Source organism: Strongylocentrotus purpuratus, unplaced genomic scaffold (genome assembly GCF_000002235.5).
Source record: "Strongylocentrotus purpuratus isolate Spur 01 unplaced genomic scaffold, Spur_5.0 spur5_scaffold_18, whole genome shotgun sequence".
Classification (NCBI taxonomy): domain Eukaryota; kingdom Metazoa; phylum Echinodermata; class Echinoidea; order Camarodonta; family Strongylocentrotidae; genus Strongylocentrotus; species Strongylocentrotus purpuratus.
Genome location: NW_022145603.1, coordinates 19,387,417 through 19,407,197, shown reverse-complemented (window position 1 = coordinate 19,407,197; position 19,781 = coordinate 19,387,417). Strand labels below are relative to the sequence as shown.

General features: G+C 36.9%; 1 protein-coding gene across 1 annotated transcript; it reads right to left on the bottom strand.

Annotated features, from left to right (window-relative positions):
- Positions 1 to 3,067: 3,067 nt before the first annotated feature.
- On the bottom strand, positions 3,068 to 18,624 carry LOC755830 (prostaglandin reductase 1). The gene is made up of 9 exons (XM_030989383.1): positions 18,384 to 18,624; positions 17,145 to 17,190; positions 11,757 to 11,807; positions 10,761 to 10,928; positions 9,764 to 9,881; positions 7,806 to 7,961; positions 6,856 to 6,961; positions 5,612 to 5,730; positions 3,068 to 4,846 (listed from the first exon to the last, which is right to left on the bottom strand). The coding sequence occupies exons 1-9, from the start codon at positions 18,490 to 18,492 to the stop codon at positions 4,736 to 4,738; spliced, it is 984 nt and encodes a 327-aa protein (XP_030845243.1). The 5' UTR covers positions 18,493 to 18,624; the 3' UTR covers positions 3,068 to 4,735.
- Between the last annotated feature and the right edge of the window lie 1,157 nt (positions 18,625 to 19,781).

Sequence of the window (19,781 nt, the reverse complement as noted above, 5' to 3'; positions counted from 1 at the left end):
CCCACTGTACTACTTGCAGCTACTTGTTCCCTCTATATCGAAAACTTTCCCAATCGGTGCCTGTTGGTCCCCCATGATCATCTTTTTCTTATGTTAATTGAGAGCTGAGTTGATGAGATAGCCACCTGTCAGCGACCTCGCTGGGTGGTCTAATCCCTTCTGGCCGAAATAGTACAGACGACCTTTAAAATACAATTGACTCCCCGAATGATTGTCAGATTATTTCTATCTTCACAATATTATCGTCACCACCACCATCACCATCATCTCATTATCCTTGATCATTATCATTTCTACTCCGAGGCGCACTAATTTTTACCCCGGCTTTACCCTTTAACTGTGCTGCCATTACAGCGCTCCAGCATTTCAAGTAATTAATTCCTGCAAGGTACCCGTTCTCACCTGCGTCGAGTGTGGCAAATGAAGGTTAATGCCTTGTCAAAGGACATAAGTGCAGTGTCAGGGATCTAACCACGACCTTTGAGTAGCAAGTCAAGTGCTTGTCGACTACGACACTGTATTATGTAACATTGTAATTCTGGCGATGTTGTCCTAGCTGTGTATTTGGTAGAGATACTATGCTTTTCATCATCATTGTTATAAATTGTTAAACGATGCCTTTTATGGAGGAAAATGCAAAATAAGGTAACCTAATAGGCATCACTAGTGCAGGGAATAACGCAATTGAAGTGACGTCTCGGGATGTGTAGGATTTTACAGGCTCACTGGCGCACGAACATAATGACGCTCCTGCGTTGACGCCCTTTGTGAAACATGCATTTATCCCTTTCTCCTCAGCATGTTTCTACCATCCGTGCCTCAATGGAGAAACATGTAACGAAAACTTTATGAGCTTTATTAACGCAGGTAATAACGCAACTGACTCATCTTGTGCAAGATGCATTATATCACACCCATATCCCTTCTCCCACAGAATGTTTCCGCAATCCTTGTCTCAACGGAGGGACAAGCAACGAAACGTTTGAAGGATTTACTTGTTCCTGTCCAGACAGATATGGCGGCAACAGGTGTGAAAAATGTAAGTTCCTTTCCTTTTGTGCGTGTGTGTGTATGCGTGCGTGCGTGCGTGCGTGTGCCTGTGTGTCTGTGTGTGTAGGGGGCGTCCTACGAAATTTGCCGGCAAGGCAAAAGGATGCTCTAATTAAATTTCAGTTTTCAGACAGAATTGATATATTAAAGGTGATGTTTGGAGGGGGCGTTCGCCTGGATAATAAATATCTCTGGTCACTGGGTTTCCAGCCCGCATACTGAAGTTTGCTCCATCCATATAGATTGTCAAAGAGAGTATTGCTTTTATAATTGTCACGGTTTACATTGATATATAAATACATAAATACTACCCACCCAGAGCAATGACAATACCGGTAAAATTGGGTAGTTTATGTTTAACCAAGAAGAACTACAGGTCGGAAGTGATTCATTGCCATAACAAATCATGTTCTTCTATTTGGAACCACGCTATGAAGTACACTTCGCCTTTTACTTTATAACACTATATCTTATTTTCTTTAATTCAGTTACTATTATCCTATCTGTAAGTTTACATGGATCTAACCAGAGCATCGGCGAAGGGAGAGTGGGCTTTACCAGCCATGATTCTCCATCCCAGGTTAAACTCTTTACACACGAGGCCTGGTCCGTGAATACGTCCCATCTGGTCTGCCAGCACCTTGGTTATAGTCGGGGAGCCTATGCTACATTGAGCGGCAATGTGTACAACACTACTGAAACCAACGCCAGTCCAGAGTACGGTACTATACGGTGTGATCAGGATGCGAGGGACATATCGGAATGCTGGTACGAATCCAGACCAAGGGATGGTGTAAGCAGTGATATGATCATTGCAGTGGTTTGCTGTACATGTGAGTATTATGCTTCTATAGCTGGTGCATTCCTCCTCCTCCTCCTCCTCCTCCGCCTCCTCCTTCGCCATCTTCTTCTTCGTTATCATCTTCTTTCCCCTTTACAATCTTTTTTTTTTTTTAGAATCCGGAACCTATCTAGACAAAATTTTCCCTCACTGTTTCAAAACTCATGTTGTTAATTCGTCTCAAGTTTCCTGATTGGGTATGGCTATGATCATCGAACGACCCCATCCGGAATACGAGACCACTGCTCTACCTACTGAGCTATCGCGCCTCCTCAATAGTCCAGGTCCTATTAGTGCCGGTCTTGTGATTCCACATTGGACATTTGAAATCAGTGTAAATCTGTAAACACCAATGAAAAGTTGATATTTAGGATTTATGTAGCTGTACTGTAACTGGAACAGAAGGAGAGGACAGAACCATTGGTACATGTCTATCCATCGACAGGGGCTGACATCAGACAGACAGACAGGTCGTTGTCAGGATACTCCTGGACCCTGTTTCATGAAACTTGATGTCAGTAACAAGTTACGGTAATTGTTATAAGCTACTGAAATCCTTGCATTTGATTGGCTGTGAGCAGATTTCTTATAGATCTGTGGCAGTTGGTATTGATGACAGCTTTTATGAAACAGGGTCCTGAAACAGGATATACCCAAACTAAAGACAAAGCTAAGGATCTACATAAATTATATCAGTGGACTGTATTAATCTTCTGTTTTGATAAGTTTCCCATGTTTATAAATGCATTTATGTATTATGTTGTAACCGTTGTTTAGAAAAGTTTGCATTAAAAAAAGGTTTATTCAACCTAAACATTTGTGTTAATTATTCTTCTTTTTGCGAGGTTACCAAAGCCTTAGTGGCAGTACCAACAATAGCATAAGATCCCAGGCGCAAGGTGTGGCACGATTTCCACCTTGTGACACGGGCCACGCACTATTTTGGCGTGAGGGCCGGTTGATATTTATCGTATAGATGCAGTAGGCGCCCCCTTCTCTAAATGTTTGTTTCTTCTCTCTCTCTGCCCCTCTCTCGTTCTATCCCCTCTCCCCTCTCTTTCTTTCTCTCTCTCTCTCTCTCACTCACTATCTCTCTTACTCTCCATCACTTCCTATCGAGTACAAAGCCACAAGCTGTATACCCCATCAAAGAAATTAGAAGCATACCCAGATGAATCTACATTACAAAGCATTTTATTTCATAGCATTCAGCTTTTAAGCAAAGTTTGTTCAACTTGATATACTACACAATGTGGATAAAAATGACTATCATAACTCTTGCAAAAGACCGCGCTCAAGAAAAAAATATGATGATGAATAATCATGATCCTGATAAAAGGTAAATAATTATGACATGGTGCACGCTTCGATTTGTTACTCAAAATCTTGGATCTTCGCGGCAATTACCGCCACCAGAGTACAATCATTTGGCGATTTATTAAAGATTAGCAATCAAATTTCTTTCCAATTTAATTAAAACTAGGCAATTTGCAACTATTGGTTTGCAAATGGCTAAGCTTGCTCTTTTTCTTCTAAAGTCCTTTGTGTCATTAGCATGAGAAAGGCTTCAAAACTATAACTATCCATATTCTGCTCATAACATAATTTAACCTGTATCGATCTTATTTTTAAATGCCTTTCCTTTCCATGTTCTACGTCTACTGCAATTTTTCTTCTCTATACACAAACGAACAGAAAATATTGACGTTCTTACAGTAAAGCATGATAAATTGTCTCGGTTGATATTTTAGAGTCCTTCTATTTTGAATGTGGACTATCATAAGGGTAAACATATCATATCATATCGTTTAAAGGAGGGATGGCATGCACAAGATATGGAATGTAGTTTTATATTACGAATGAAAATAAACATAGGCAAAACTCGAACCATGACTTGTCCTACACTGCAACAGCTCGATTAAAAATATTGCTGATAAACTAAATATTTCAGATTTTATTTCAGATACGAACACCACTTCAATAACAATATTGTATTTTGCAATTAGTCCTTGGTATATCAATTTAATTTCCAAAATTCATTAAACTTCAAGGCTAATGTTCTTCCATTATGTACTTACAAGTACGGTCACTTAACCCAATACCGGACGCCCCTTAATGTTCTTTTGTAGGACCGAAATAATATCGCTCTCTCACTTTCTTCTCTATCCCCTTCCAAACCAAAACAGTCCTTCTCGGGTGAAACCGCAAACATATGAATTCATATACACCACCGTGCATAACCTAACCATCAAAGATCATCTGGATATTGAGGTTATATTCTATGTTGAGTAAACATCCGACAGGCTTTGAGATTGGAAAGCTTGCATAATATTTCAATTTGAATTTAAAACCTAATAGGAAAAATCAAATTCCGGATAAGATTTGCTTCTCTTACACAGTTGTTAAGGAACACAGAAACATTACTATATTACTATTCGTATAATAGAGGAAATGGTAAAGAGAAGATTAACAATATAATTAATCAATATTCATCATGTTATTCATTCTTTCAAATCCCCCTTTCCCACTCTTTTTCGCATAGACTTCTACAGCATACTTTCCATTTGAAATACGAAGACAGTATTTGTTTTTCGTTGTTTATGATCAGTAATATTGAATTCGAACATTTCATTTAGCACCGCCATCATGACGATAATATTCTTACGGAAGTAGTAAAAAGCCAGATGATTTATTTCATTGTATGAGGTTAGCGACTACCATAAGAGTCTGACGAGCTTCTAAATTTGTTTTCAACAAAACTAATGGCAGCATCAGAATCTGTCGGTGATCGTAATACATCTTATAATGGCAAATGGATGAGTTACTCCTTTTGCTCTGAGATGTTTATATCTGGACGATGGCTTTGCCGAAGTTTGCTCCAGTGAATAGCCCCTTGAAAGCCTTGGGTGTGTTCTCAAATCCCTTGGTCACATGCTCCTGGTATTTCAGCTTACCCTGGGAGAAAAAAAGGTAAAAAAAGAAAGAAAAAAGAAAGAAAAGAAAGATAAGATATATTAAAAAAGGGACTTTATTTTAAGCGACACAAATAATACCCCCTCCCCCCCCCCCCCCAAAAAAAAGAACTAAGAATCTCTGTGACTTATATGTGTTTATTTATTGTGGTCACCTAGTGTTTTGTATTTAATACAGACTATGCTTAACAGCGAAAAGGGAAACCTTTTTGTAAAGAAATTTCTGCTTGGCCAAATATCACTGCTACGAATTGTATTACTATTACTATACTACTACTACTACTGCTACTACTACTACTACTACTTCTAGTACTATTATTACTACTTCTCCTGGTGCTACTACTACTTTTACTACTACTTGTAACTAATACTACTACTACTACTCCTACTACTATACTACTACTACTACTACTACTTCTAGTACTATTATTACTACTTCTCCTAGTGCTACTACTACTACTACTACTTCTTCTTCTAATAATAATAATATTTACAACTACTACTACTGCTGATAACAGAAATAATGAAAATCAAAATCAAAACTAGAATAGGCTGATAACAAACGTATTCGTAACGATGGTGACTTTAAAATACTTTGAAAAGCCATTCTATGATAAAATATTCTTCCAGAATGGTATATAAATCGGTCATAAAATTAACAAAACTATTTAAAGGAGATTAATAAATAGATAGATATTTATAAATAAATAGATATAAAATTCCATTATAACCCAAAGGAGATTAATACCTCTTGAAGCCAAATCATCAGTTGTTTTACGGCCACCATGTATTTATCCTTATGATCGAAGACAAGGAATCCTTGGATTGATAGACGCTGACCATTGATTGCTGGTTGAAGGATTCTCGCTGCAAAGAAGAAGAAAAAAATGATACCAAATATTAAAAAATAATAATAATCCTGAAAAAAAATTTATAAAAGGAACGTAACAAGTAGGTAAGTAGGTTTCACATTTCCTGGCTATATATATATATATATATATATATATATATGTATAACCCTACATGGTACATTAAGTGGACATCATAAAAATCCTAACCCTAACCCTAACCCTAACCCTAAAACCTAACCCTAAACCTAACCCTAACCCTAACCCTAACCCTAACCCTAATGTCTACTTAATGACTCATTTTTTTTACTCCCAATGTCCTTCCAATGACGCCTTTAGTAAAATTACATATATAGAGAGAGATATATAACAAAATTGGGCCTTCCACAACAAATAAAACGTAAAAAACGTTAAGAGGACACCAAATTGTCCTCCTAATCACAATGTCTACTTAATGACTCATTTTCATTCCAAATGTCCCTCTAATGACGCCTTTAGTAATATATATATATATATATATATATATATATATATATATATATCGGGAGCGCCAGGAGGGTCAAATCTGACTGACATGAGCGCTATACAAGAACCCACTATTATTATTATTATTTTATATATTACTGCGTCATTAGACGGACATAATTACATGTATGTGGTGAAAAAATGAGTCATTAAGTAGATATGGTCATTAGCAGGACATTTTCTTGTCCTGTTAACGGTTGAACAATTCTCTCATGTGGAATGTGCTGACTGCAAACTGTGTGAATCTAAACTTGGCTCGAGAATGTCCAAAAGAGTGCATGACAAAAGCTTGCCTACTAAATGTAAAGGTTGGTAGAAATCTAAATTACACGTTATGATTACCCCAACGGATGACAGCTTTTCTTACTCATATTTTGTGAAGGGTATTAAATTAAATTAAATTAAATTAAATTATTTTTCCGTTTTCAATTTTTCATATTTACAATAATGGTAGATTTGTACATATTCACATATTAATATACAGATCAATTTGCACGATACAATACATTAAAAAACATGAAACTGAAATGGAAGTGGATGCCGACTAAAAGGCAGAGTTTGTAGGGGTGACCCCACCTGGAAAAGTAATTATGAATTAACATTTTATGAGAATACAAACCTTTAGGGGGCTCTTTCGCATTGTAGGCGCTGATGGATCCACAAACACATATACGGCCATGCGCGTTCATGTTGTAGATAACCGTACTGGAAAACTCCCCTCCAATCTATTATTTAGAAGATAAAACAATTGTTTTATAATTTTGTATCAATGGAATATATTCCCCACACGTATAGTATCCCGATAATATTAACCAGCAATAGAAATACATGAATAAATGAATAAATGGCTAAATACTTAAATTAACAGATAAATAAATTCATTATAACAACAATAGGAAGAATAAGAACAATAATTTTTATAATAGCATTAAACTAATAATAATGATATTATTAATAATGGTTATAACGATAAAAAAACGATAAAAATAGTGAAAATGGTAAATGAATAGATGATTCGTTAAATAGAAAGTTTAATAAATTACTATATAAATCATTTAATCAAAACGTAGAAAGAAAGCAAATATTTGACAAAGTATACAAATTATTAAAAATTCTAAGTGTAGGTTCAAGGATTTTTAATTGTCATTAATCAGAGACGAGTCGAGTACAGCCGGCCTGTGCACTGAACTGAAGGCATGCCATTTGGGTTTCACAAGGTGGGTGGATGCACACCCCCCCCCCCCACCCATCCGCTAGCGCATCAGGGGGTTGTTTCACAAAGACTAAGATTGACTTTAAGTTGGTCTTAACTTTGGCAGGCCGTTCATGCCACTACTTGCTTTCACCATTGGTCTCTCAATTATGACCTTTAGAAATATTTTTTCCAAAAAAAATGAACTATCAACAAATGTTAACTCTGTAGATTTGTGACCACGATTGTGACCACGTCCCTTGAGAAACCAATGCCAGTATATGATGGAAGAAAATAGTGGCATGAACAGCCTGCCATAGTTAAGTCCAACGTAAAGTTGACCTTCGTCTTTGTGAAACACTCCCCCGTTTACTTACCAGATCGAAGTAGCAGTCTACTCCTTTGGGGGCTACCTCCTTCAATTTCTTGTCCAAGTCTCCCATTGTCTTATAATTGACGGCCACATCGTATCCTATGTCCTTTAGGTATTGAACCTTCTTGTCAGAGCCTGCAAAGCCAATCACTTGACAACCCTACAGAGAAATCAAATGCAACCGTATTATCGTTATTAGACGTCTTATAATCATATTATCGAACTTGAAGTGGTGGTAGTAGTAGTAGTATCAGCAGCAGTAGCAGTAGCAGCAACATCATTAGAAGTATTAGTAGTAGTAGTTACAGTAATATTTATAGTAGTACATGTAGTGGCAGTAGCAGTATAGTAGTTAGACTAGTATTATTAGTAGCAGTAGTATTAGTAGTAGTTGTAGTAGTAGTTGTAGTAGTAGTAGTAGTAGTTGTAGTAGTAGTAGTTGTAGCAGGCCTAGTAGAAGTAGTAGTAATAGTAGGAGTAGTAGTAGTAGTAGTAGTAGTACTAGTAGTAGTAGTAGTAGTAGTAGTAGTAGTAGTAGTAGTAGTAGTAGTATAGGAGTAGGAGTATTAGCAGTACGTATTGGAATAGAGTTGATGTGTGTACCTAGGTTTGTTACTAATGTGGGCGATTTTTCTTTAAAGAAAACATTATTTTGCACACTAGGAATTATTATTATCTATTTATTTAGCAATCACTAAATCACAAGTTAAAAATTAATAGCATGAAACGCAATTGAAATGTAAACAATAAATACACCTAATAGGAATTTAGAGCTCATTTACTTTAGGATACCGGGGCAGAAAAAAAGAAAAATAAATTCGTTTGACCTTCCTATATGGGAAAATGTGGTACAAAATGTGTGATTCCTATTGAAGTGTCTCATGCCACATACTATATGCGTGCATCCGTCTATGTTTAGGCGAACTACTGTACATTATGAAGGATTCTGTAGTTATTACAATATTATTAGAGATTAAAGGATTTGTTGAAGGATTAAATTGATAGCCCCCTTTCCGCAGTTTCTCTGCTTCCTGTGTTACTTTAATCTACAGATGAAATGTGATATATTACTTCTGTAACATTTAATTCCAAGTGAATTAGTTGGATTACCGGTATGTTAACTGTTTCTTGCTTGTAAAATAATAAGGCGGGTAAATTTGTAAAGGACAACAAAAAGGGACTCCTCCGTTACATAGAATTTCTTTAATTCCCATTCGAATACAATAACAGATTAATCATAGTTAAACTCTAGTGATTACTAGTAGTAATGAGCTTAATGTATTATATACTGACAGTTCATAGAATTAATCGTATAGGAGTGTGTGTTTGTGTGTGTGCGTTCATGTGACTGTGTATCTAATGGGCGAGAAAGACATAAAATGTGTGTACGTGTGTGCGTGTGTTTGTGTGTGTGTATGTGGAAGAGAAAAGGAGAGAAAGAAAAAGAGAGAGAGAGAGGGGGAGAGGGAAAGAAAGAAACATACAGAGAGAGAGACAGAGACAGAGACAGAGACAGAGAGAGACAGAGTGAGACATAGAGACGTGTGTGTGTGTGTGTGTGTGTGTGTGTGTGTGTGTGTGTATGTGAAAGAGAAAAGGAGAGAGAGAAAGAAAGAGAAAGAGAGGGAGAGGGAAAGAAAGAAAGATACAGAGAGAGAGAGAGACAGAGACAGAGACAGAGCGAGACAAAGTGAGACATAGAGACAGAGAAAAGGAGAGACAAAGAGAGAAAGAGACATACAGGTAGAAAGAGAGAGAGAGAGAGAAAGACAGACGCAGAGAGGGAGACATGCATACAGAGTCAGGTAGAAACAGATAGAGCGACAGAAAAAGACGGGCAGAGAGACGAAGAAACAGAGAGAGACGAAGTGACAGAGAGAAAGAGACAGACAGACAGACAGACAGAAAGAGGTCAGGGGCTGGACTAAGCATATAAAGAAACTGTTCTCTTTACTATCTTACCTTGATTTTGGCTATCTGTCCAACGACCGCGCCCACGGCACCAGCGGCTCCGCTCACAACTACCGTTTCCCCTGCTTTTGGACGACAGCAGTCCAAAAAGGCAAAGTAAGCCGTTATTCTGCATCAAAGCAAATCCAAAAATTGTTTTCTTAAAGGTAAAGACCAGTATTGGCAACGCCCCAATTTCAAAAAATGAAATGGAAGCTCTCATTACCAATCATGTGAAAGAATATGTTTTGACTAATACATGATGATAAAAAATTTGCCGGGAAACTGCCTACTAATTCATATATTTGGTAAATTTATCTCTCTCATGGTCTGGTGAGAGAGATAGGGTAGTCCCATATACATCTTTCTGTGTATAGTGCTTGTAACTTTACGAAGAATGGGCCAAATTTCTTATCATTTTGATGATTCCAGAACCTTGCAGATGCTAGATGCTAGATGATCAACCTTTTCTGATCGATTCCACAACGTTTCTTTCACAATGCAATCGCATGACCATTACTGGTCTTTACCTTTAATATTATACGTATAGTATTTTTTGCACTCAGTCTTATAAGCCTCACATACTAATTTTCTTTTTAAGGAAAATTATATCACCATTGTCAACAAATTACTGCAATATGCGTGCTATGTAAACATGTATTTTGTGTTGTAAAACATTATTACAACTTCTTGTCCACTTATCCTAATCATTTGAAAGTATTGTAAGCCTAGTCAATATAATTCTAATAACATTTGAGTGCTTACAAATCTATTTTAAAGGGAGGCTTTACTAGTTCAGCCAGAAGGGATTAGACCTCCCAGCTAGCCAGCGAGGTCACTGTGACAGGTGGCTATCTCATTAACTCAGCTCTCAATTAACATAAGAAAAACAGGATCATGGGGGACCAACATGCACCCATTGGGGAAGTTTTCTATATAGAGGGAGCAAGTAGCTACAAATAGGACAGTATGGCATTAAAATAAATATATATTATAAGAGCGAACTTACCCAGGCATACCGAGCAGACCGAGTGCCAGAGACTTTGGCCAATCGTTTGAAGTGAATTTCGGTACCGGTACGACGTCACTTCCCTTGGCAATAGAATGCGATGACCACCCAGTCTGGGCTTGAACCAAGGTACCTACAGGAACATTCTTATCCTTACTCGCAACCACCCTGGTGGACAAAACAAAAAACAATTACAAATTCTTTAATATATACATGGAAACGAAAGCTGATTACTGTAAGCTTTCCTTGGTAGTTTTTTTAAATTAATCTAATAACTTTTTATTTTATTACTGCCAGTTAGATCGTTCGTATTATTTCCAATTATAGACAAGGGCCCCGTCTTACAAAGAGTTACAATTAATCCGAATCAATCTTAAGTCCTCCAATTGATCGCAAGTCTGCAGTCTCCTATCTCTTATGTACATAGCTGCGATTGATATCAACTCTTTGTGAGACCAGGGCCCAGACGAATAATAGAAACACATGACTGATTCTGGTAGTATCAAAGTAGATTTTGTTTTCAATTTAATATCGTACTTGTACCAAAATAAAATCTTAATACTCAATCCGCTTTCCCAACACATCGACTTAATACACCCACAAACGTACATATATTTATCACAGCAATTGTTTTATGGAATAACTCGCCGGAATACCTAAGAAATATAGAAACACAAGACAAGCTCAGAAGTAATTTGAATATATACATATATACACCTGTAAAGCACATCTTAACATCTTACAATGATGAACCCTGAGCACCATTTCCACTCCTTCTGTATTTTGTTCTGTAAAGCGTATAGAGACATGTCATTATGCACATGTGTTACGCGCTGTACAAAATGTTTAATTACTATTATCATTATTATTATCATTATTATTATTATCACTATCATTATTAGTATTATAATCATGTCTTATCATTTATGAATTCTTAAATGATAGAAATATTGTTTTCTTAATACCAAGAAAGTAATGAAATAATGAGTGTCTTACTTTGCGACTTGCTCTCCGACCATTGTTTCCCCCACCGGTGGAGTCAATAATCTACAATGAACAAAAAACAAAAAGACAAAAACAAAAATTACGATTGAGACAAAAGAGGTTAAATACAAGTTAGAATAACTTTATAAATCTTTTCAGAACTTTATTGATCAATCTCTTTGACTCTTTTATGTGTCAATAAAGTTCTGAAAGATTGATACTCTATCAATCAAGAATAAGCCATATGTTTACGTTTTTCTGACAACAAGTAGGAAACAATTATTCCAACTTTACCTGCAACATTGTACTATCAACAGTTGAACCTGACTTATATTCTATACACTATTGAGTTCCTATCTATCGTAATTGTTAAAAAAAGCTTCATGATAGACAAAATACGATCAAAGTATGATTGTAATCATTTATTCATATTTTGTCGAGTCATCCAGCACCCTACATCTTATCCAAATGGATGCTTGTACTGCACAATGTACACAACACATCTCCAAAGTATGAACGAATAACTAATAACTGTACGTGTTGATAAACACATTTTTTGCAAAGTCATCCTCCCAGGTCAACTTATTATGCCTTGGGGGGGGGGGATCAATAATAATATTATAATAATAATTGATTCTTATTGAGCGCTACTACAGACAAACTGATCAGAGCGCTATACAACAGAAAAGAAACATAAAAATCATAACAGTCAAACAAGGAACAGTAATTAAGATATTATGAACGAAAAGAAAATTTAGCTACTCAAAATGTACATTATGGATTCAAGATGGAAAGAGTAGGGGTCTGAAAAGGGTCCTGACCTTCCACCCGTTTTTGACCAGATCGGGCCCCTCTTTGTCATGTTTGTTTTTGCCTGGTTCGTTTTTTGTTTGTTTGTATCTTCTTGGATTTTTCTCATTCTCTGGTTGCTTGATTTGGTTTGGCTTTTATATTTTTTCCGATTTTGTTTTCTGATTGTTTTAATTTTTGTTTAAACAATATCATAGAACCAACCGTGGTCGGGGTCTTTTAATGAAATTTTGCATTTATTTGCTGAGTAATGATCTGTCAGGTGGTGAGGAGAAAATACACATGCTTATTAAACGGCAGGGACTCAACGGCAATGTAAACAGACACTGATCCTATATCGTTATATGCACTCATTGAGAAACATAAATCATAAGCTCGGGCTTCAAGGGATGGGGGTATGCATCCCCTCCCCCATTTTGAGGGCGGGGGAAGACCTGAAGTCTAATAATACCCCCCCCCCCCAAAAAAAAAAAAAAAAACAAAAACAAACAAACAAACAAAACAAAACAAAACAAAACAAAAAACACTGTCCAACGAAAAAAGTAAGCTCAATCAGTTGTGAAAATGTTGACAAAATTAATGTAAGTGCATCTTAGATATTGAAAAGTTCTCTTTTGAATGCTGTCAAGTACTAACAATTGTTTCAGAACATCCTCACATTAGTCCAATTTCTTGTTTAAAGATCTCACATCCATCTTCATTAGAGTCATGTGTGTTTCCGCAGGAGAAATTTGGGCGACTGAATTCGATCACCCCCCCCCCCCCCTGCTCCCCCATAAAAAAACCACACTCACTCATCGAAACGGATACCACAACTGCATGATAATTAGACATCCACCTTAATTATGTCTTGTTGTCATATGAGGCTATTTATTCTTATCATAACAATTTATAAAGTCGACAGGTCTTCCTTTTTTGTCCCCCTTTATTATCTGATGTTGGTCTTTCTCAAACAATGCCATCGTCAATCTTCAAGATCATAATTTATATGTTTATATAGTTTTCATTCCAAACTCACTTTTAAAAAAATCATGAACCTATAACTTTCCATTGGCATTTACCACGACTGATTGCTTCCCTTTTCCCCTTATTTTTTGCTCTTTAATTTGTCCTTTTTCGATCGAATATTATATTCTTTTATTTTTGTATACGTTATCGCCTTTATTACATATTAGTAACACACTGCCCGCATACTGTACTATTCTTTCATCACAGATGGCATCGTAGGTTCACATTGTCTGCAAAAAGTCTTACCATCAGATCGATCAATTATAATTGCTAATAAAAAAGGGTATATTATATGTGTGTATATATTTATTTCCCGGGGGCAGACAAAACAAAAGTGTTTTTGTGTTTTGGGGGAGGGGGGGGGGGGGAGATGTTATGGCTGAATCAGATTTCATCCAGTAGACAACTACCACCAACTTGAAAACTTTTCAAAAAGATCTCAAGTCTGTTCAAGTTTTAAAAAAATCGTGCTTGATTGCACGCAGTCTAGAACTGTTTGCATAGAGCATAAATACAGCACTACTTAGTGTGTTACTGTGTTTGCTATAAGATTATGATATTAGTTTATCATTCATTATAATCTTAATCTAACATTTGATCCATTGTGTCTAGAGATAACCATCTCGGTCACACATTATAATGAAAACCAGTACTATTTACATAGCACTTATCCTCCACAATGTAATATTACATTATCTTTTTATTAATATTTTGCGGAGTCATCAATTACCACACTCGGAACTTTGCCCTTCAATTTGGTTAATAATTCTCGAGGTACTTGATATCTTTTAGACTTTACATACCATGAGCTGCAGTGCATCTACAGAGTTTCACTGAGAGGTGTATATATAATATTTAGGAGATAGCTCTACACCTTTTCCCATTATTGCTTCCTGAAGAAAAAAAAATCAGTGCAATTTCGATGAAAAGAATCATACTTTATCTTTAAGCCAGTTAGGAATGATGATTAAGAACATTACTCATTTTAAAAGAGATAGTGTAAAGATAACCTGCACTCCAAATGTTGGATAATTTTCATGTGTTAAATGTATAAATCCTTCTAGAACATCCACATTATTTCATCAAAATCTTCTACAGTTGATTAGTACAATTTCCAATAACAGTATTAAATGCTGAATCTTAATTTTCATTTTCAATCGATTTTATTTTGTCGAGTCATCTACCCGACGCGCACATTAAAAAGTACCCTCCAAATTCACATAACATTTCCTCAGATATATTTTACGTGACATTATCATGTTTTCCATATTTTGCAAAGTCATCTACCCTCACACGGACGCTTAGAAAAATTTGCGCTTGGTTGAGCTAAGAAGGGTGTTTGTCCACCAGGATCAAGTGCAAATAGACATTGTTCATTGCCGGTATAATTATGCAGACATTTTCATGAAGCCAGAGTCTGGGTATATTCTTTGTAATGGTGCACTCGAATTATGAATTCAACAAGGGAGTACAGAAGCAATTATATTGTTAGGTTCATTTCATTATAGCGCTGGTTCACCTTTCGAGTAATGACAGACCTCATTATCATGAACAACATCATCATCATCATCATCATCATCGATACCATCAAGATCATCATCATCATCATCATCTTCAACAACACCATCATCATCATCATCATCATATTCAACAACACCATCATCATCAACTTTTACTATCAAGATTATTATCATCATCAAGATTATCATCAAAATCATCACCATCAAGATCATCATCATCATCAAAATCATTATCATCAAGATCATCATCGTCATCATCATCATCGTCCTCCACAACAACAACACCATCATCAGCAAGATCACTATCAATATTATCATCATCATCATCATCAAGATCATCATCAACACCTATCATCATCACAACCACGATCAACAACATCATCATTCGCAGCATAGTTTCTATGTACATTGTGTTAATAAATTATTAATCACTTACACTATTCTTATTAATCACAATTCATATATCCCTATTTTGTCGAGTCATGCCTCGGGTGCAAGCTCAAAAAGCATACACATTTAAAAACAAAACGAGAACATGTTCTATTCCAATCAATCATGAACGCTATTAGGTAAACATCCATTGTTCCGTCTGCAAATATTAGACTCCGTGACTTGCACAAAATATGAAGTCTAAAGTCCAAAGTTGTGAGCCGTGAATGTGACCTCTCATGTCCATGAACAAAACACAAGGTCTTGCTACCACATCGATTACTGTATTCTCGTAATACCCAGCATACAGGGGGGGCGTTTCACAAAACTTGTCCGAGTGACAAATGACAGTTTGGGTTATAAGCTACTGAAATCCTTGCGTCTGATTGGTTATCAGCAGATTTGCACTGAATGTTTTAATTTGTCATTCAAAAAAGGCTTTGTGAACCCGCCCCCCCAGGAATAGCCTGGTTCCTGTGGATAATTATTGGTTAAACATGAGTTTGTTATGGGATAGCTCTCATTGTCGTTTATGTAATGGACGTTACCAAAAAAAAATGGCAAAATAACGAAAAGAAAGATTATTCCTTAAATGGAAATAAATACAATGTCACTAAATATAATCTCATTTTGTACTTATTTGTCATGTCATTATCTCTCTCTCTCTCTCTCTCTATCTCTCTCTCTCTCTCATCCTCTCTCTCTCTCTTTCTGCTTATTATGATTGTCCCCTCCTTTCAAAACTGTCTCTAAATCTGATTACTTCTTTTTTTCTCTCTCTCTCTCTCTCTCTCGCTTTCGCCCCCCCCCCCCTCTCTCTCTCTCCTACCCCTCTCTCTCTCCCCTTATATATATATAATTATCATATATCTACTCGTCCCCTCTCTTCTCGCACTTTCCCTTGATATATTTCTGCCCACTCAGGCATCATAGAGAAAATAAATTGTAATATTCCGAGCTATGTCCTTGCTTGTAGACGCTTATCATGCTTATACTAATTTTCATTCTCCACGATATTGTTCTTTAATAACCAGTTGCTGTACAATGTTATTTGTTCATATTTTGCTGGGGTATTATCTAAAGGCACACTCAATTACAAGGACAAATATTTGTTTGTTCCGTCGAGATAATGACTTTGCCCCGATTCACTGGACGCTTTGCACGAGATATTTGAACTGATATATCTGCGTACCTTGTTAGATTTGTTTGTTTTTTTGTGAAGTTTGCACCAGGTCATTTTTTGTCATTATTGTGACACGGCCGGGTCATTTTTGAGGGTTTGAATTGATCGGAAATTAAAAACAAATTGACTCGCTTTTACTGAATTGATTACATACATTGCACGCAGAAATGGGTCGACACACAAAATAATGTAGCATATCAATTTGAGTAAAAACTTTTCAGCTTTTTTCTTTGATATATTTCGAATATGAGCGTATTTGAAGGGCAATACTTTTCAGGGAACATCATTTTCTGCTATCTGTTCCACCAAACTGAATTTGAATATTGAGAAAGCCCCAAAGTTATCATCTTTTATCAGAACTTGACCTTTTGTTTGACATTAGAAAATTGAAATAAAATGCTACGGAATATCAAATCACTGTGTAAACTGGAACGTAGTATAGTTTCTTACCTCATGTAAGGGTCTACCGTTAGATACACGGCTTCCAGCTGAACCTCTGAAAAAAAGGAAATTTAGAGACTCTTGTTGGTATTGCGAAAATGCTTGCAGCACGCCCCCCCCCCCCCTAATCTCCTCGCCGAAATGTGCCTGTACGTCTATGACTGATGTTTGTATTTCTAAAGTTTGAAGTTTGAAGTTTTATTTATTCCACATTTTACATTAAAAAAACAGTATATATTCTGTTTTGTTTGTACAAGCGTACAGTGTATAAGAGTAGATTTGACATAAGAAAAAAAAATTATAAAAAATTAAAGATTTCAAATCAAGTATAATGTACGGAAAATAAGTACGAACATTTCGAAAAATGTAGATATAACAGGCAAGGTAAAACTCTTGTACTCTGCTGAAAGATAATCGTAGAGTATATTTGGAGAGTGGGTTATCTGCGTAATTTATTAGAATATTTTCATGTCAAAAACATTTTTTTTTAATATATCAGATAGAGTTTTAGGGTATATTCGGGCGCTCGGGAAATATACAAATACATTGATATGGCATTATCATTATTATTCATTAGACGCTAATTGGCCATAAGATTTCATTAACATTCATACAATTTATATGTAACATGATTGCAAATCTTTCGAAAATATCAACTTACGCCAATTGCAATAACCTTGTAAATCACCCCGGGATCGCCACCCCTGCTTTTATGAAGGTTGCGTTTATCGACCAAATTTTTGGCTAGAATCAGGTTTCTCAAACGTCTTTCAGGCAAATTGAGAAGGTGATAAACGCAAAGCCTTTTTTAAAGGGCTTTAGATATGGGCATATCTAAAGACGCAAAAAGGTGTCTTTTGTATGTGACATACAGCCAGAATCACGTTTCTGAGAGATCGATAAACGCAAAGCTGTTTTGAACCTCACATACAAATAGGACCCCAGGTGCTGTGTACAAGCATGTGTGTGAAGTTGACCTCCGAGAAACTGTCTGCTTCCCGGGTCAAAACAGCTGGGCAGACACAAGGCCTTTATTTTGAATCGTGAAGGGACGATAAACGCGACATCCCGCAAATCACGATCGTATAGTGGGGTATGATAGTGGGGTTCAATAGTGGGGTACGATATGTATCTAGTGGCAAGCCCCGATAAACGCGCCCTATCACAAAGATATCCTTTTGTATCATGTATTACGCTTATTCAGACAAAGATAAATGAAGAAAGATAGAAATTGTTTTCGAACCTTACCTCCATCTTTAGGCGCAGGAACCTGGATTTTTTCAAGACGGAAATTCGAATCTTTCACATCTCCGTCAAAAGCCTCCGCATAGGCGATCCTTTTTCCTGCTACAGCCATGATCTATCATTAACGTTTGATAACGAAACCCCAGGTCTGTCTGTTTCCGATTGCTCGAAAATCTTTTTGAGCCAATGATTGTTGAACCGAAATGACGGGCTTGTTATAGCCTCCGAGGATCTGCAATCAAGCATCGATTTCCTTTATCTATTGCACGCACGCTTCGTCATTGTGCGGGTTGATAATATACCGTGCGTGTGGGAATGTGTGCGTGTGTTCGTGTGTAGCGGCGTAAATAAATGACGGAGCGAAAAAAATGGATACGGCTAAGTATAGAAAAATGAAATATATGCTCAGCTCCCCCCCCCCCCTCCCCGCTATTGAAATATGTTCTAGAGAGCATGAACACAATAACATGTTTAATCTCCCTCTTTAAATAAATGGGATGACTTTGCATTTTGTAATAATAGGATATCAGAATAATAGTAACCTAGCATTTCTTGCGATTCCCGGCATAGGTAAATTTCGATTGTTGAGAGGTCAGGCATATCAGACCGAAATAATTTCCCCATTAATTTGGAAATTGAAAAGTTGCATTTTTAGAGTACTTTTGATAACACAGGCACTGGCGTACTGGTTGGGGGGGGGGCTTAGGGGGGGGGGGACAGTTGACCAGACGCGGATCCAGGGGGCGAGCGGGCCTCCCCCTCCCCCGTGGCCAAAAAAAGAAGAAAAGAACGGGCGTGTGGGAATGTGTGCGTGTGTGTTCGTGTGCAGCGGCGTAAATAAATGACGGAGCGAAAAATTGGATTAGGCTAAGCATAGAAAAATGAAATGTATGCTCAGCCCCCCCCCCCCCCGCTATTGAACAAAATTCTAGAGAGCATGAACACAATAACATGTCTAATCTATCTCTTTAAATAAATGGGATGACTTTGCATTTTGTAATACTAATAATAGGATAATCAGAATTATAGTAATCTAGCATTTCTTGCGATTCCCTATAGGTAAATCTCGATTGTTAAGAGGTCAGGCATATCAGACCGAAATAATTTCCCCATTAATTTGGAAATTGAAAAGTTGCATTTTTAGAGTACTTTTGATAACACAGGCACTGGCGTACTGGTTGGGGGGGGGGGCTTAGGGGGGACAGTTGACCAGACGCGGATCCAGGGGGCGAGCGGGCCTCCCCCTCCCCCGTGGCCAAGAAAAGAACGGGCGTGTGGGAATGTGTGCGTGTGTGTTCGTGTGCAGCGGCGTAAATAAATGACGGAGCAAAAAAATTGGATTAGGCTAAGCATAGAAAAATGAAATGTATGCTCAGCCCCCCCCCCCCCGCTATTGAAATA

Bases quoted from the DNA above. Each gene is read 5' to 3' on its own strand.
- LOC755830 (XM_030989383.1), bottom strand. From the start codon at position 18,492: ATGGCTGTAGCAGGAAAAAGGATCGCCTATGCGGAGGCTTTTGACGGA. The intron at 6,962-7,805 runs GTAAGTAAACGG...TCTAAATAATAG, and splicing joins TAGACTGCTACTTCGATCTG to ATTGGAGGGGAGTTTTCCAG. The intron at 5,731-6,855 runs GTTTGTATTCTC...TCTTCTTTGCAG, and splicing joins TGCGAAAGAGCCCCCTAAAG to CGAGAATCCTTCAACCAGCA.